The 18,270-nt window shown below is 46.4% G+C and overlaps 1 protein-coding gene across 2 annotated transcripts in view; it reads right to left on the bottom strand.

Annotated features, from left to right (window-relative positions):
- The window catches only part of SAMD10 (sterile alpha motif domain containing 10), a 410,349-nt gene that overhangs the window by 220,578 nt on the left and 171,501 nt on the right, over positions 1–18,270 (bottom strand). For both annotated transcript variants that reach the window (XM_069650844.1, XM_069650845.1), the window contains exon 3: positions 11,140–11,308. In XM_069650844.1, the coding sequence (XP_069506945.1) occupies positions 11,140–11,308 (169 nt within the window). The remainder of the gene's footprint in view (positions 1–11,139; positions 11,309–18,270) is intronic.

Here is an 18,270-nt window from a genome sequence, read left to right as displayed (position 1 = left end):
ATGTCTAGGCAGGTCACTGAGGAGGGCAGTGAAAGCAACATAGGCTTTTAAAGACGCGGGAAAGGGCACTGCTGGAGAGGATGTCATATTGCATGTACCATCCTATTTATTTTCTCTGGTAGGTAACATGCATCTGACATTTCAAGTGCCTTGCATAATTCCTTTTATGCCAACGCCGAGCACTAATTCGGCAGGACTGTAGCTCGAGGCCCTGTAAGCCTGCGCTATTGTTAAGTAATGAAGGGCTCTCTCTAGGGAGGCTGTAGGGGGCTGGTTGAAGGGGGGTCGGGCGCAGAGACAGGCACTCATCAGCTTGACCCCCCCAGGGCGGATCAGAGCCGTGCCACGGGATTTCCCCTCCTTGGCACAGCTGGTTTCATGGAGGGATTTGTAGAAGCTCGTGTGTAGGCGCCCATCAGGATGCATTAGTTCCCTCGACTGGATCCAGACCGGCCGAAAACACCCCCCACCCCGAGCCCATACCTACCCACTGTGGGCGGGGGCTCCATCATATGCAGCGCGCTACTAAGCATCTCTCCCCTGTGGGCAGAAGTCTCAGATGCATTATCTTGTTATGGGAGAAGGCCCTCCCCTATGCAGGCGCAGTCTCTGGTACACTGCACAGTAAGTGCATCGCCAGCGCCCCGAGGCGCAATCTAAGACCGTGGTCCTGTTCAGATGCTTCCTGGGCAGTCATTGTGCGCAGCAGCTGGAGCGGGAAACTAAAAGCATTCTGTCACAATGCACGGAGGACCCTGAGGGTCGCGCGCACACCCCGGGGGGCCATCCACCCAGCGCACACAGCCACCTCGCCACACATCACACGGCCATATTGCTTTCATTGGAGAACAAAGTGCAGGTGCTCACCATTCTAGGCTTTAAGTGTCCCGGGTCTCAGCCCTGCATGGCTCTTAAAATTGCTGCCACGCTGGGGCCCAGCCGAGGCTCATTGACCCATGTCAATTTCATCTCTCACTGTGTCCTGCTCTAAATTTGTACATTCCACTTATCTCAATTGCTATGTGTGTCTCGCTCTTCCCCTCTTATTCACTACTTGTGTTTCCATGTGTCTCTCCCCACACTCCCCCTCCAGTTATGCTCTCATCCCCCGCTCCAGTCATGTTCTCACACTCCCGCTCCAGTCATGTTCTCATCCCCCGCTCCAGTCATGTTCTCACACTCCCGCTCCAGTCATGTTCTCACCCCCCGCCCCTCCCAGGGCCCAGTCATGTTCCCACACTCCCACTCCAGACATGTTCCCAACCCCCCCCCGCTCCAGTCATGTTCTCACCCCCCCCCCCGCTCCAGTCATGTTCTCACACTCCCGCTCCAGTCATGTCTCTCACTCCTGCTCCAGTCATGTTCTCACCCCCCTCCAGTCATGTTCTCACCCCCCGCTCGCTCCATTCATGTTCTCACCCCCCCCCGCTCCATTCATGTTCTCACCATCCCCCCCGCTCCAGTCATGTTCTCATACTCCCGCTCCAGTCATGTTCTCTCACTCCCGCTCCAGTCATGTTCTCATCCCCCTGCTCCATTCATGTTCTCACCCCCCACCCCCGCTCCAGTCAGGTTCTCACCCCCCGCCCCCCGCTCCAGTCATGTTCACTCACTCCTGCTCCAGTCATGTTCTCACCCCCCCCCCTCCAGTCATGTACTCAACCGCCCCTGCTCCAGTCATGTTCTCATACTCCCGCTCCAGTCATGTTCTCACCCCCCTCCAGTCATGTTCTCATCCCCCTGCTCCAGTCATGTTCTCACACTCCTGCTCCAGTCATGTTCTCACGCCCCCCGCTCCAGTCATGTTCTCACACTCCCGCTCCAGTCATGTTCTCACACTCCCGCTCCAGTCATGTTCTCAGCCACCTCCCCATACCCCGCCGCCCAAGTCATGTTCTCAAGTCATGTTCTCACCTCCCCCGCTAACCCCCCGCCCGCTCCCTTGCTGAAACATCTTAGTCATTCCAACCAAAATCATTTGCTGTTAAGTTATTGGGCCTCATTACACGGAAGGCGGTAATCCAGGGTGCTATTAGCACCCTGGACCATGCCGGTAAATTACCGGCACCGCCTTGGCGGAAAGGGGATTTACCGCCCCATTCCAAGGTTGGAGGGGCGGTAAATCCCCCTTCCGCCATTGCCCTTCCCCATTACCATTTCTGCCCCATAGGGCTCTATGGGAATGGGGAAGGCGCTAATTACGGCACCGCAATTTTGCGGTGCCGTAATTAGCTCCGAGGTCCCTTAGCGGGTTGGTACTTAACGCCTGCAAGAAGCAGGCGTTAATTCCTCCAACCCGCAAAGGGACCTCGTAGTACGGCGGTAAGGGTTAACGGTCACCGTTGCCATTAACGGTGACCGTTAACCCTTACCGCCGTCCGTGTAATGAGGCCCATTAACTCGTCAAACATATGCAACCATCTCTCAAAGTACCTCAACAATCAGAAACTAATGTTAGCCTGTTTTTCAGCGCTATTGGGGTGTGCTACAGTCAGCAGCCTTTGTGAATGCCATATTCTTGCAGTGAGATTACATTATTTACAAAGGATCAAACACGTTGGTTAATCAGGGAAGCTGGGATTCTTACACACAAACTCCCAAATTGTAGCTGTGGATGGTGATAAGAAAATGTGAATATCCATATAAAAGCAGACTCTTAATTACATGTCAAACTAGCAGACACCATAGATAAATAAAATAAGCTTTAAAAGGGGAGTTTTATTGTTGCTCGCTTTGATTATCTAGTAATAAGGGATTTAGAAAATATAACTGGAGATGTGTTTGGGCTTTCAGTCCAAAACGTTCCAGCACAATTCCAATTACTTAGACATTTACATATTAGAAAAGGCACTAATATTAGAAAAGAAACATTTTTAAAAAAGTAATTGCCCTGCTCAGGCTTTCTTGAGGTGCTGTGTCCTAAAGAAGCCAATCCCTACTACAGATGAAATCTGTCAAGGAACCGCCTGGCAACAGGTAAAGCCCAATTAGTGAAATGTAGTTTCACAGCTGCACGTTTGGCGCTCATTTTGTTCTGAAGGAGAAATGATGGGCACTGTGGATGGGGGAGGGAGAAAGAGGGAAGGTTCTTTGCTTGCCACAGCAATGGCTGCAGGATCTTAGTGCTTCATTGAGGTGCAGTTAAATGAAATTATGTCATGTTCACCTGCCCCACAGTTGAGTACCAGAACTCTTCTGCAAGGTTTGAGAAATGCAGGGGCTCATAGTGTCAACAATAAGAAGTGTGGGTACTGAGGGCCGGTTAGGGCCTGCCCAATTAAAGCACTGCTATAGTAACATGACATGATATCCTCGTTATAACTAGCGTGCGAAGCCAGCCAACTCGGACATCACATACTCAGCACGCGCACCTCCACACACACGGCCAGACTGTACACCCATGGCAGCCTCCTCCTCCGGCACCACTGGGGTATAAAACAAGCACAAACACCTCCCCTCATACTTTAAGGTAAAATGCTCTCACTGCAGTCGCCTCCTTACAATTCAAGTGGTTTAAACCAAACAGGACCACCTACTCCCACACCACAAGAATGTACACTCAACAAAGCAACCGTCTCGCATATTACAGTGGTACAACCGCAAGATCCACTTTCTTGCGCATCACAAATGTGTGCATCCAGCACATGCCCCTCTTTAGACATTAAAGGAGTCTTAGCCCCAGACAGGGTTCTTTTTACACATCACTGGGAAGTACTTTCAGGACAGCCACCTCCCCACGCTTCATGGAGGTATATCAAGAAAAGCCTTTACCGACACTGATATAGTCACAACTCTACAACTCTCCAATTCACTTGTAAACCCATCCACTGGCGAAAACATACAAATCCTCCCAGACCCTGCAGGTCTCCCATCTGGAAACACAATGCCCCTGGGGTACAAATCACAATCCACCTAGAAAACACACACATATAGATCCCAGTTGCCCCTGGTTCTGCACGCACCAACAGATATGTACAACGCCTTCTGTTTTCCCTCTTAATAACTCCCCTTTTCCCAATTCCATATCCAAGTGAGCACTTGGAGACCATGAAAAAGGCAGTGGTGCGCTGTACAAATCCAAATAACATAAGATAATATCAGGGCAGCCTCCTGCTCTAATATCACAGTGATGAGCAAGCAGGTCACACAGCTCCTCAGACCGCAGAAAGGTTTAGAACTAGCACAGTAACCTCCACAGACATTATGTGGGTATATAGTCCTAGATCAGCCACCCCAAATATCACAGTTCATACAAATGGATTCTTCTAGATCACCAACACTACCCATCACCTGTGGAGTCCCGCAAGGATCCATCCTGTCCCCCATGATCTTCAATCTTTACCTGGAACCGCTCGTAACCCTCCTCTCTCCTCTCTCCACGCAACATCCACTTTCAGCAATATTTTATTTTATTATTTGTAATGTGCCGAATAGCATACAGGCATCAGGGCACACAGTTACACGATTTAGACAAACACAAACAGATAGACAGCACCATTAAGATCATAAGGGGCCAAACAGAATGTTGGGCGAAACCAGTACTTGAAGAGAAAGGTTTTTAATGCTCTGAGGAAAGTCCTTGTGCTCTCTTTATGTCTTAGCTTTAGAGGGCATGCACTCCAGAACTTAGCGCCGATAACTGGAAATGATCTTCCAAGGCCATTTGAGCATTTATATGCTGGACAGTTGACCTGCACCAGGTTGAAGGAGCGTAGTGGTTTCTGAGGATTATAGCAGGAGACTAAAGACTTTAAGTAGGGGGACAGTCCTGAAGAGGCAGCGATGTACAAGAGCGCCTACTCTAAATTTGATGCAATCCCGCACCGATAGCCAGTGGAGATCTCGCCTATGATTGGAGATGTGATCTCTTCTTGGAATTCTCTTAATGATGCGTACACCATCATTCTGTATGATATGATTTGGCATTTCTGCAAGCAGGAGTTGTTTGCACCAGTCAGCTCAGTTTTGCTTCCATCGAGGCACATCCAATTACTGATCCTCCATGACTCAATTAGATTATAGGTGCAAAGAAGATTGGAGGAGTCCAGTGCGTAATCAACACTGATTTTCAGGACTAACTGCGTGTCATCCACATAGTTCAGAAAAAATATCCCTGAATCTTCGAGGAGGGAGCACAGAGGTCTTAAGTACAGTTTGAACAACACTGGAGACATGCAGGCTCCCTGGGGCATGCCGCACTGAATAGGGGCTGAACAGGAAAAAGGTTCTCCCCAATGAATTCTGGACAGATGGTGGGACAGGAAGGGCTGGATCCATTCGATAGCTGCCTTTGAGCAATTGCCCAGAGGTCCCAGTGTTTGGAGGAGGCGATTGTGATCAAGCAGGTCGAATGCCGCACACAGATTGAGTAGGACCAGAATACCAGCTCTTCCACTATCAATGATACTCAACATGTGTGTTTGGCGATCACCAAGAGCTGTCTGTGTACTGGTCTGAAACCTGACTGCCTGTTGTGAAGAAAGATGGTGGCAGAAGCACAGAGAATTGATTGCGCCTCACTACTTTGACCTTAGGAGTAGTAGAGATTGAGCGATTGTAGTCACACAAGATTAAACATAACCATAACACATTTCAGACAACAGCAATTCTCCTAATTAGCAAAATAAAGCATATTCAGCAGACGAAATACACAAAATATATATATATTTTAATAGTATAAATATTAAAAACCAAGGAGAGTTCACACATCAATGCATCAAAAATGGGACATACAACAAATGTCTAACAAATGACACATAAAAAGAGGAAAATAAGAAAGAAAAAGAAAAAGAAAAATGGGTAATTAAATAAACCCTACTTTCACATGAAGTTGTTTAACTATAATGGCTACCTTTAGACATTATTAGAGACATGGGGTGTCGACATGTTTCGGCCAAGGGGCGAATTACACATTTTCTCAAGTGTCCACTCAGAATCGGGTGTAGTGGCCATCTTCAGGACAAATGATTTCTTCATAGTGAGCGTTGTGTATGATGTAGATGGAACATCATCAATCTAAAGAGATGTATGTACAATTCATTAGCTATGCAGAAACAGAAGCTGTACAGTTTGGTTATCAACAGCTACCTGCTGCTGATATAATCAAAGAATTGCATTGCGATGGAGATAAAAAGCCATTTCATATGATATACTAAGTGTATATACTTAGGGTTATGTATAAATATTGACAATTTAAAACAGTTGCTTAAAAACCAAATAACAAAACAACGTTGTGTGACATCCAATTCAAAAACAATCTCTTAGTTGTTTTCTCTATGTCAGGTGTGACAGAGTCGGTGAGAAAATCATCCATCTCCAAAATTAGTTTATTACATCCAGAGGCACGTTGGCTGGATGGATCATAGGTTCTATGACAAGGATAACCTGGGTTACAAGAACTGCGTGATAGACCTTTTGGGCGTAATAGCCCAGCATATCTCTTTTTCCTGATTTTCTACGCCCATTCCGCGTTGAATGCTAACACTCTGTGTTATGTAGACTAAGTAACAGTCTCACATCCACAACAAAGAAACTAATATGATGCAAAAAAATTAAAAACACAAAACTAATTAAAAACAATATGAATTTATATTCATTATGTATGACGTAGCACCTTTTTATACTTAGGACAAGGTGATCCTTGCCATAGAACCTATGATCCATCCAGCCAACGTGCCTCTGAACGTAGTAAACTAATTTTGGAGACGGATGATTTTTCACCGACTCTGTCACACCTGACCTAGAGAAAACAAGTAATAGATTGTTTTTGAATTGGATGTCACACAACATTGTTTTGTTATTTGGTTTTTAAGTAACTGTTTTAAATTGTCAATATTTGTACATAACCCTAAGTATATACACTTAGTATATCATATGAATTGGCTTTTTTCTCCATCGCAATGCAATTCTTTGATGATATCAGCAGCAGGTAGCTGTTGATAACCAAACTGTACAGCTTCTGTTTCTGCATAGCTAATGAATTGTACATACAACTCTTTAGATTGATGATGTTCCATCTACATCATACACAACGCTCACTATGAAGAAATCATTTGTCCTGACGATGGCCACTACATCCGCTTCTGAATGGACACTTGAAAAAATGTCTAATTCGCCCCTTGGCCGAAACATGTCGACAACCCATGTCTCTAATAATGTCTAAAGGTAGCCATTATAGTTAAACAACTTCATGTGAAAGTAGGGTTTATTTAATTACCCATTTTTCTTTTTCTTTTTCTTTCTTCTTTTCCTCTTTTTATGTGTCATTAGTTAGACATTTGTTGTATGTCTCATTTTTGATGCATTGATGTATGAACTCTCCTTGGTTTTTAATATTTATACTATTAAAACTATATATATATATATGGTTATGTTTAATCTTGTGTGACTACAATCGCTCAATCTCTACTACTCCAGGGTCAAAGTAGTGAGGGGTAATCAATTCTCTGTGCTTCTGGCACCATCTTTTTTCACGTTCATTGTCCCTTTTGAGAATTGTTCCCCCGTAAAAAAAAAATGGGATTTTGCCCTCTCCTTTTTCTTGATGCCTGTTGTGAAGGACACCATTGACTGCCACAAAAGCTTGAAGCTGACAAGTAGATATTTTGTCAAGTATTTTAAAAGGAAGTTGCAGTTCTTGATAGGTCTAAGGTTATTTGGGTTTTAGGGGTACATTCCGGATTTCTTGGGTAGGGGGTAACCACAACCGTCTTGATTGAGTCAGGGACATGATTGTCCCGATAGGAAGAATTAACCAGGTGTGTAAGAAAAGGTGCAAATAGCTCTTTGTGCTCCAGAATCAATTTCGGTGAGAGAATATTTTCTGGACATGTGGTAGGTCGCATAGTGGAAAGCCAATTACCCATGTCACTGATAGAAATCGGAGACAGTGAACATTTTATGTTTTCTTGAATCGTGGCTGTTGAAAACCAGTGGGTCTCCAATCGGAGTACTAATGGCCAAGACATTTTACATTTCATCTCTGGCCTTTGTTATTTTAACTTCGAACAAAGCCTGCCCTCCTGCGCAGTCATGAGTTGTCGGCGAGAGTGATATTGAATGCGCTTTAGGTTTTTCTAGTGATTTTAGAATCTCGAAGAGTTTTCCTGGGCTGTTTGTAGCCTCATTTATCTGAGTATTAAAAAAGTTCTTAGTATCCACTATATTCAATTTATTTAGTTTTTCCTGCACTTTTCAGCCATTTTTATTTTCATCAGATGCAGATGGCATGCATATCTACCTAAAGATATCCTTCATCAAAGACATCCACAGGCTCAAGGCCTGCCTCATGTTGATCCAGTCATGGATGTCCAGTGCTTAACGAAACTCAACCCCTCCAAGACTGAATTACTACGGCTGACCAAGAAAACTGAACACCCTGACATCCAGAACGGTCTCTCTGATCTGAACCTCGAGGGATTCATACCCCAGGTGCCCCCCTGTGCCAAGTCCCTTGAATTCAACATCGACAGACACCTCACATTCAAACAGCACATAGCAAGGAAGACACAAATGTCCTAGTACCAACTTTCTCTCCTGCGGAAAATCAAGCCCTTTAACCCAGAAAACAACTTCAGATTTGCTGTCCAGGCTTTGGACATATCCCACCTGTATGGTGGCAATGCCCTTTTGGAAGGCCTTCCAGCGACTACAGTGGCACCCCTGAAATATGTTCTGCCTGCTGCAGCAAGACTCATTAGAGGACTCTGCAAATTCAACCACATCACCCCGACCCTCATCGAACTGCACTGGCTCCCACTGCAGGCCTGTATAATCTTCAAATCCTGTTGCATCATCTACAAGGCCGTCACCCTGAAATCCCCAAGCAACCTCATTGAGAAACTATGCATCTCCGGAGGCCTACAATCTACCAGAAGTAAGGAAATGTGGAGACTTGAATTATGACAGTGCAGCAAGGAAAGTACCAGAAGAGAGGCCTTCACTGTCTATGCTCCAAAACTCTGGAACCTCCTCCAGTCAACATCAGACTTGCCCTATTGTTCTACAGTTCAGAAAGAGTTCAAGACCTTCCTCATCAAGGAACAGCCCCTCCTTAACATCTAGGCACACACACCCTGCATTCCGCACCCTACCTGAGACTCAGTGATCTGCTCCCCACTGTCTTCCCCCATTCTGCCAATGGCCCACCCTCCTCTGTTAGCTCCCTGCTCCTTTTTTCTCTGCTCCCCTCACTGTGTTATTCCCACTATTAATGTAAAGCGGTCCATTGCATTCCAAAGCTAGGTCTGTGCTCAATAAATACTCTAATTATAACAATAACAGAGGTTTACCCAGTCCTCTTCTAACACTTCAAGGAGTGTACATCCAAAACAGTAACTTCCACACACACCTCAGAGGTGTGCATACAGCACAGAAATCCTGATGACTCCTTCTGGTCCTTCCATAAAGGCCTCAAAACCTGGCTGTTTTCTCAAGATCACCAAATTTAACGGAACCCACACAACCCGACATCTCATGGTACCGCCACCTCCACTCTGATCAGAAACCTTTTCCAGATAACATGCAATTATCACTTATGTTCGTAACCATTGTAGCCATTACCTGTAACTAATTGTAACTAATGTACTACCTATGTTACCCTGTTGTAACCTGCAACCTTGTTGTAAGCAAGTGCCAACACTGCCATCTTGTAAACCAGTGCCCGGATGCCCCAGGTTAGGCGTGCTTTATAAATGCCAAAATAAATAAATAAATAAATGAATAAATCCTCTCACCCATCACAATGGTCTACTCTACACCCATCATACCCACCTCCTAACACATCACAGGGCTGTACGCCGAGCACGCCGGCTTCTCATACATCATAGTGTTAAACATGTAGAAGAGGAATTAAAACATTCTTAAATTAATTCCCCTTGTATTTAGTTTGCTTCATTTGTTGGATGTGCGGTCACGGACAGGATCTGTGGTTTGTGGTGAGCACTCACTTAAAGTGACTGCGGTTGGTGATGCATGGTCACTGACAGTACCTCTGTTCTGTGTTGTGTGGCAGCTGACAGCATGTATTATTATTCGTTTGGGGTGACAGATAAATATCTGTGGCTCATCCTATGCTGCACTGACCATACATGTGATTGATATGTGCAAACAGTCACTGACAATATTTGTGATTGTTCGGGTTGCTAAAATTACCTGGGATTTGTGGAGACTGATCAAAGAAAGGGCCTCTGATTGCTCATGAGCTATCACTGAGAGCACCTGTGTGTGTTCTGTGGTTCTGGGAATAATCTGTGATTGCTGATGTGTGGTCATGGACACTACCTGTGATTAGTGATGCCATTACTGAAAGTACCTACGATTACCGGTGTGGGAATATTTATAGTACATTTGATTGGCATGCATGCAGCCACTAGCAGACAACACTAGCAATCTGTTGATGTGCTTCTGACAGGCCATACCATTTATGAAGTGCGCTCACTGGTGCTCCCTGTGCTGCGTAGTGTGCAGTTATTTGGCACTATATTGGATTGGCGGCCTGCACTCGCTAAAATAATCTGTGAATGTACCTGTGATCAGTGTTCAGTGTTGTGTGACCCCTGAAAGGGACCTCCATTGCAGGTGTGCGGTCACTGAACATACCTGGGATTGTCATTGTGTGGACAGTAACATTGTCTCTGATTGCTGTTGTCTGTGTTTACTGACAGTACCTGAAATTTGTGTGCTGTGGTCATTGAAAATGCCTGTGCATGCTCATGTGTGGTGGTCCCTGACAGAACCTGTGATTTGTGGTGTGTTGCCATTGGAAGCGATTGTAATTGCTGGAATGTCGTTACTGACAGTACCTGTTATTGGTTGTGATATGTTAAGAGTGTTTTATACTGCATGAGTCCCCACTGTGGTGGTATAACAGGGCTAAGGCTTGCCCGGAAAGCTGCACATTGTGCCCCCACTGTGGGTATCCAGACCGTAGTATGTTTGAGAGTGGAGAAGGGCTACAGAGAAGGATGAAGGGAGAGCAGAGTTAAATGTGGTCATTGAAAGTGCCTGTGATTGTTGGTGTGTGTGTGGTCACTGACAGCACCTGGGATTGGTTTGTGTATAGTCATTGGGAGTACTTGTAACCAGGTGAGCGGCTACTCAGAGACCATTTCATTGGTAAGATTCACTGGCTGACAGTACCTGTGATAGCATGATGCGAGAAGGCCTCCACGTAGATGAGATAGTTGTGTGGACAGTGCTTCTTCAGCCACTTGCACACGTCCTGCTGGGTCCACAGCACCACTGGCTTGGTGAGGCTGCTGAAGGATGGGCTTGTGTGGTAGATGCCATAGTAGTCACTCCGCCGCCCCTGAAGCATAAAAGGCATAGGAAGAGTTAGAGGTGAGTGAGGAATGAAGTTTATATTACACACTAAACGCTGGTGGGAGTGATGAAAAGGCATGTTCTAGGTGAATGGACGGCATGTGCAGAGTGACTTGAGGACATATATTGAGAGCTTAGATGACACCTGCAGTGCCTGGAGTGCAGAAGTTGAATGTGAAGAAGTGTTAAAGAGGGTTTAAGGGGTAGCATGGGAGATGTTAGGTGGATGTGTAAAACCAGAGAGTGCTTCACAACCTAGTCCCCGGTGAGCCCGTATTTAGGTGGCCAGGGAAAGGCCATCGCTTTTGGATCCCTACCCTGGGGGTGGACAAACAAGGGAGGATCACCTGGGTAGGGGGTCCACAGGGAGTGGGTGAGAAGCACCCGATGGTGAGACATGTTAGCCCCCTTTTTCCACAACTCATCTAATCCCAATCCGAGATTATTTTATGGGAAACTGCAGCTCCCATAATTCCTCCCCACGTTACATTGGCAACATTACTGAGCCGAGGAAGATGTGAAATAAGGTCAGGCAGATTACCTCTACTGACTTGTAATGGCTCTGTCCCTGTAATGAGGCCAGGCAGAGTCAGGCACGTAATCCTCATTATATACATCTGACACTTGTTAACACTCCCTTTCAGGTGAATAAAAGGTGGTATGCACAGGCACACTGAGCGAGGATGGGTACGAGAAGGAACAGCTCTTTCAGGGCTGATGCAAACCAGGCAAAGGAAGTCGGAAGGCAAAGGGGCTGATCTGTACAGACGAAGATCAAGAGAGAGCCAGGCAAGAATCCTACACTTTCGGGAAGCTGTAAGCATTCCAAGACTGAAACCGAGTGAGCGGAAGAAAGAAACCTTTGTTACTTGAAAGCAGCCTGCAACCCTCCCTGGTGAATGACAGAGTTGGGGAGGAGAAGAGGAGGTGTTGGAAATTGCCTTGACTGCTGCATGAAGAGCGTTGATGAAAGAAGACTGATTAACACAGCCAGTGAGTTATGGAAGGCATATGAAGTTCCATTTAAAACAAAAGTACTGTATCTTGTGCCGATAAATGCGTAATGGATAGAGCAATTGCTGAATTGTAAAAGGAATGGATACAAAGAAAAAGAGTGGTCCTGCGAGGTGAAATCGCACATTCAAAGGTCTCTGTGAAATGTCCTGAGTTTATTGGGAACCAAAGTCAAGGAAGTAATCGTAATCCCGAAAGAAAGTTGAATGAGTGAAAAGCCAAGTATGTGAACTCTGACTATGCCAAGTGGGCAAAGTATATGAACTTTGAAAGAGGCCAAGAAGGCAAACTAAAGAAAATAAGAAACTACAAATACCAAGAAGTATTGGTGTCACATATGTATTTTGAAAGAGGCCAAGAAGGCAAACCAGAGAGAATAAGAAACTACAGGTACCAAGAGGCATTGGTGTTGTAAGAGGAGGAAGATTGTGGATTGTAGGATTATTGAAAGAGCGGTTGCAGTGGTCATGCAGAGGTCTTTGTATAATCCTTGCAGTTTCGAAAGTCATCGACAGTGAAAAGACACCTGAGATAAAACATGGGGAAGGGAACCCCCACGAAGAGAAAGACAGGCTCGAGCCCCGCAGAGGGAAGCCTGTGCAGAACTATGTGATAAAGTGAAAGGTGAAAGACAGACTCGAGCCCGGCTGAAGGAAGCCTGTGCAGAATTGTGTGATAAAGTGAAAGGTGAAAGACAGGCTCCAGCCCAGTAGAGGGGTGCAGAACTATGTGATAAAGTGAAAGGTGAAAGACAGGCTCCAGCCCGGCAGAGGGAAGTCTGTACAGTAAAGGTCAAAAGTGGAACTGTATATTTATGACAAGGTGGACAAAGCCTAAAGAAGTGATTGAAGCTTGAGGCCCAAGTCTGAACTGTTAAATTCAGTGTGCAAGACTGAAAGAACTGTGCCATCCACCTATATTTTTTAGGAAACTCTCTAGACCCCGTGGGGCTGAACGTGGCGAAGAGAGTTGTTATTCAAAGCCATTCTGACATTTCTTTTGAGACCATCATTTCCTTTTGTATTCCCTTAACACATTTGCCATTTTGAGAAGGAGGGCAAGGTTAGATTTATTTTTAGTATAGGCCTTTTTATGTTTACCAGACGGACTTGGACTGTTTGTTATTTATTTGATGGTCGAGATTACTCCCATTCTAGAGTTAGGGCCAGTTAGGAATTCTACCAACCCAACCAATATACCAAATAAAGGTTTTCAAAACTTGTATCTATTGTGTCTGTGTCTACTATTGATACCATGCCTTCCTTGCAGGGAACGTCCAAAATATGACTGTTTAGGGTTTTGGTGGCTCTGTGATTAGACAAGTCGAGAGGACCGTTCTGTGACTGCCCAACTCAGTGGGGTGTCCATGATTACACCACCCCAGAGTGGCACCCATTAATTGGGCAAGCACAGTGGAAGAACTGTGCTCCATGACTGGGAGAGCAACAGGGTGCTCTCTCAATGTATTAGATGAAAGTGGGGCATTTCAGGAAGAAAAGCAAGGCTGAAGGTCTATTCCATGACTGAGCAAGCCTAGAGGGGAACACCGTAGTTAGACAAAAATAAATAGTTAGCATACAACTTTAAACAAGCATAAACATGTGCTGCCTGATTGGACAAGTCCAGAGCAACACTACATCACAGTATCAGAGGGGCGAGTATTCATTAAAGAAAGATAGAGGGGCGCTCCATGATTGGACAAACCCAGTAGGGAGGAGTCCAGATTCTTTGACCACTTTCAGACAGGCTTCCGCCCGGGCCATGAGACAGAGAGTGTGCTGGTTTCGGCTAAGGATGACCTTGCTTGGCTGGTCGACCATGGGGGAATCGGTGCCCTGATTCTTCTTGATCTGTCAGCGGCTTTTGATACAGTCGACCACCCCATCCTGCCTGACCACCAAGCATCAGCCGGCCTCTCCAGCCCAGTCATGGCTTGGTTTACATCCTTGCTGGCTGACAGGGGCCGAACTGTGGCCCTCTCCTTGGTCCAGTCCCATTTTCACCCTCTATCCGGTGGTGTTCCTCAGGGTTCCATCTTCTCCCCTATGTTATCCAATATTTACATCCAGCCCCTTGCGAGTCTCATCTGCTCCCACTGCCTCCGCTGCTAGGCCAATGGCACCCAAATCATCGTCCTGCTTAATGTTTCTCAGCTAGACACAGCGTCTTGGCTTAGGGGCTGTCTGGCAGAGGTAGTGGGGTGGATGGGCAGCAACTGGCTGAAATTGAATAGGGAGAAGAAAAGGGTATTGGTGGTTGGTTCTTCCTCTGTCTCTTCCTCTCTGTCTCACTTTTGGACCTCCGCATTCTGGCCTACAGAACTGGGCCCATTACCGTCACCTGTTTTGGTGGTGGAAATTCTCGGGTTCAAGTTCTCCTCTTCTTTATCTACTGAGGCTCAGGTTAGTGCAGTTTGTCAGACCGTCCACCTTCAGCTAAGAATCTTGCAGAATGTCCTTCCATTTCTCCCGCCCCACCTTCGGGGCTGGCCGTTGCGGCTCTTTCTCTGAGCCGCATCAACTGCTGTAACTCCCTTTACTTAGCTCAACCACTTTATCTTACCAAGCATCTCCAGCTCCTGCAGAACCTGGCAGCTAGGGTAGCTATTGGTATGCCTTACGGATCTCAGATTTCACCTGCGCTGTGTTCACTTCATAGGTTGACAGTTCCTAAGTGCATCTCTTTCAAATCACTCTGCATCGTGCACAAGGGATTCTATGGAGTGGGCGCTGAGTACCTTCGGGACAAGTTTCCACCTTACTGTCCACACGTGCTCTGCGTTCCCAGAGTGCTCGGTTGATCTCGGTCCCCCAGTTCCGTCTGGCAAGGTTTGGTGGTTGCTCCTTTTCTGTCGCTGCAGCCAGACTGTTGAACGCTTTACCACCTACACTTAGGGTCTTGAAAACCATGTCCAGCTTAGGCGTCTGTTAAAAACCTATCTTTTTTTAGCTTCTTTCTCTCTGTGACTTCTGTTCTGTTGGTTATTTATTTTTAGCGCCAAGTTGCCCTCAGTGTTTGTGCGCTTTATACATCTATATAACATAACATAACAAGGGTAACCCACAAACAGACAAGCAGAGGAGAGGAACAACATAACTGGTTAATCACATGGTGGTCTCGTTGATTGGACAAATCTAGACAAGCACCCATAAAAGGCTCCTTTATTAGACCTGGCTACATGTAAGGCCCACAAGTCAAAAATATGTCCCATGACGAGGCAAGCCCGGGGGGTATCTCCATGGCTGGGTGAGTCAAAAAGGCCGCTGCATCATATCTCGACCAAGAAAGACCCAATGCATGCCCAAAACAGAGTGAGTCACACGGGATACTCGTCCAGTATCCTAAGGCTAGGCTTGTGGGAAGCATATTTTGGCACAGGCTGTTTGATTTATAGTTTCCCACTGTCCCACATCCTTTCCCATCCAGTACATCAGGGAAGGGCTTGCGCAGACCCTTGTGCGCATCATGGTGTGCTAGATTGTGGCAGGTGCAGTGGGTTTGTGCGTATGGTGAATGCCGACAGTAGGCACTGTGCAAGGCAATGCACATCGGCGGCGCAAGACCATTGAACTGATTGAGCTTCAGTACCCCCTCCCCCTGAAATGTTGTGCTATGTTTTCTAGACCTGACTGACCTACAGAGCCGTGGCCAGACATCACAAGACACAGATGTTAAACAGTGGGCCTCATTACGAGTTTACCGGTCCGGATACAACGGTAACGGTAAGCTTACAGGTACCGTTGTATCCGGACCGGCAAACTTCGAGTTGTGCTCGCGGGTGCCTTTCATTCTGCCAGTCTGACCTGGCCGAATGACAGACACCCGCGAGCACAGCAAGCCTGTAGCACCTGCATGGTGATGAACCGTGCCGGTGCTACAGGCATCCCCATTCCCATTGAGCCCTGTGGGGCTCAAATGGGAATGGGGATCTACCAGCTCCGGCACCCGCAAAAGGACAATTACTGGGTCCGGCGGGGCCGGAATACCCCGGTAATTGACCATTCGCGGGTGCCGGACTTTGATGGTTTGGAGGTAACCTTGCAAGGCTACCTACAACCTTGTAATGAGGTCCAGTGTCTGTGCTTTGCTGGTAACAAAGACCCTGCAATTACTAACGTAAAGCATTTCACTGTTAGCACCTGCATTCATATGCATACATTTTTAGGCAATTGAAATCGTGATGTGGGTTTAGTATTTAGATGCCAGGGAAGTGATAGCGAGGAGACAGGAGACTGCTCATTCCAACAGCAGTCCTTAAGTGGGTGCTTTCAGACTTAAAGGAGAGAGTTAACTGCTTCACTAGAATGGTCTCATTAGAATGCGCAAAGAAGTCAGATGCCCTCACACAAATATGTGTGCCCCTCTGCCCTCACACAAATATGTTTGCCTCTCTCCCACTGTCTCTGAAGTTAGAGCTTCTCCCAACATTTGACGTGTTAGTCACCCGTCTGTCCCCTCCCCCAATCCCTCCATCCCCCCTGAAATGTAGGTTTCGTTGCGCCCCTGATGCACATACACAGGTCTTTGAACACTGTGGACAATGCCAGCGAGCAGGCTTGCAGGAAGGATACGCATGGTGTATGCTGCGACTAGACCAGGAAGAAACGACAGGCCTCGACCCATGCATGTTTTAGGAGTTCAGTTCTTCAGGGCGAGTTATTAGCTTAGATTCGGCTGCGTGTCGCGGGAGGCACTTCCGCATATGCCTCGTGCCTGCCTCTTCCCCATCCATCTGGCTTCCGTTTCCCTCCGTTCTTTCAGTGGCCCTTGGCTACAGCCCATCTGGTCGCTTGTCAGCCCGCATTTGATCAGCTGGCTCTCAAATGCTGCTGCCTTGACAGCTTCCCAACATTCAGGGTCTGCCTAGAATGCAGGGTCCTCCAAGTCCGGACCTTGAGAGAGCCAACCGTGCCAGGTTTTCATAATGACCACTAACTATGTAAATATCTCCTATTCAGATTCACTGTATTCAAGTGCTGCATAGCTCAAAAACATGAAGTGGGTTTGATTCTTGAAAACCGGGCTGCACTACACAGAGGCTGTGAATCTGGGATGTTCACACTGTCAGGAATATTTGTCTTATGTGTTTCAGAAATCACCACTTTCCATCCGCTTTTGTCACCTTTCCGTGCACAGTGTTCCTGTTCCAGTGTTCCCACCAAAGGTTACCGTTCTGGGGCAGGGAGGCGGGTAAGAAGAGGTCCAGAGGCCCGTTCCTCCTTAGGTGTCAGTGTGCTTGTGACATTTGCTGGCCCTTGTTTTATGATCTCTGAATGATTTTGAGCCAAATGATGGGTTTACAAATGCAATGGCAGAAGGAACCCAAGGATCACTCTAAAAACACATGGCAGGAAAGAACAGCTTCCTAGAAAGCCACAATCAGATTAATGCCATGCTTCATCAAGAGGCACTGCCAGTGTCTAGTGCCCACTCTCGAGGCTACTAGCGTGTCCTGATAAATATTCAGGAGCCTTAAATTGTCCCAGACATATTCGCTTACTGCTAGCCTCCTGTTCCCTAGTGCCAATTCTGTATTGACACCAAGGCAGCCGCCATAATAGAGTATGGTGAGAAAGTGGAGTATTTTAAATAACTCATATTTTAAAAATATCACCTAATTATGAGCTGGGATAATTTGGAATATCTACGGCATGGGCTGCGTTGAACGAATTGCATGGGGGTAAATAATGCAACCTGTACCCCATGCTATTATCCAATGCAGTCTTTTCTATATCACCCCTGTTATAAATTCCCCATGTGAACCCAATGCACAATATGGGGATCATATACACAAATGCAGCAGTTAAAATACAATTTCACCATTTCCTCCATACACAAAATGAGGATCTATAGTGTCTTTTATATGATGACTTGCCCTGGCCCATCACCTGTCTAGTCCAAAAGGCGGGCTTTCTTGCTGTATCAATATTTAGG

Source organism: Ambystoma mexicanum, chromosome 3p (assembly GCF_040938575.1).
Source record: "Ambystoma mexicanum isolate Mex_15411 chromosome 3p, UKY_AmexF1_1, whole genome shotgun sequence".
Taxonomy (NCBI): domain Eukaryota; kingdom Metazoa; phylum Chordata; class Amphibia; order Caudata; family Ambystomatidae; genus Ambystoma; species Ambystoma mexicanum.
This window is presented reverse-complemented; position numbering and strand designations above follow the sequence as displayed.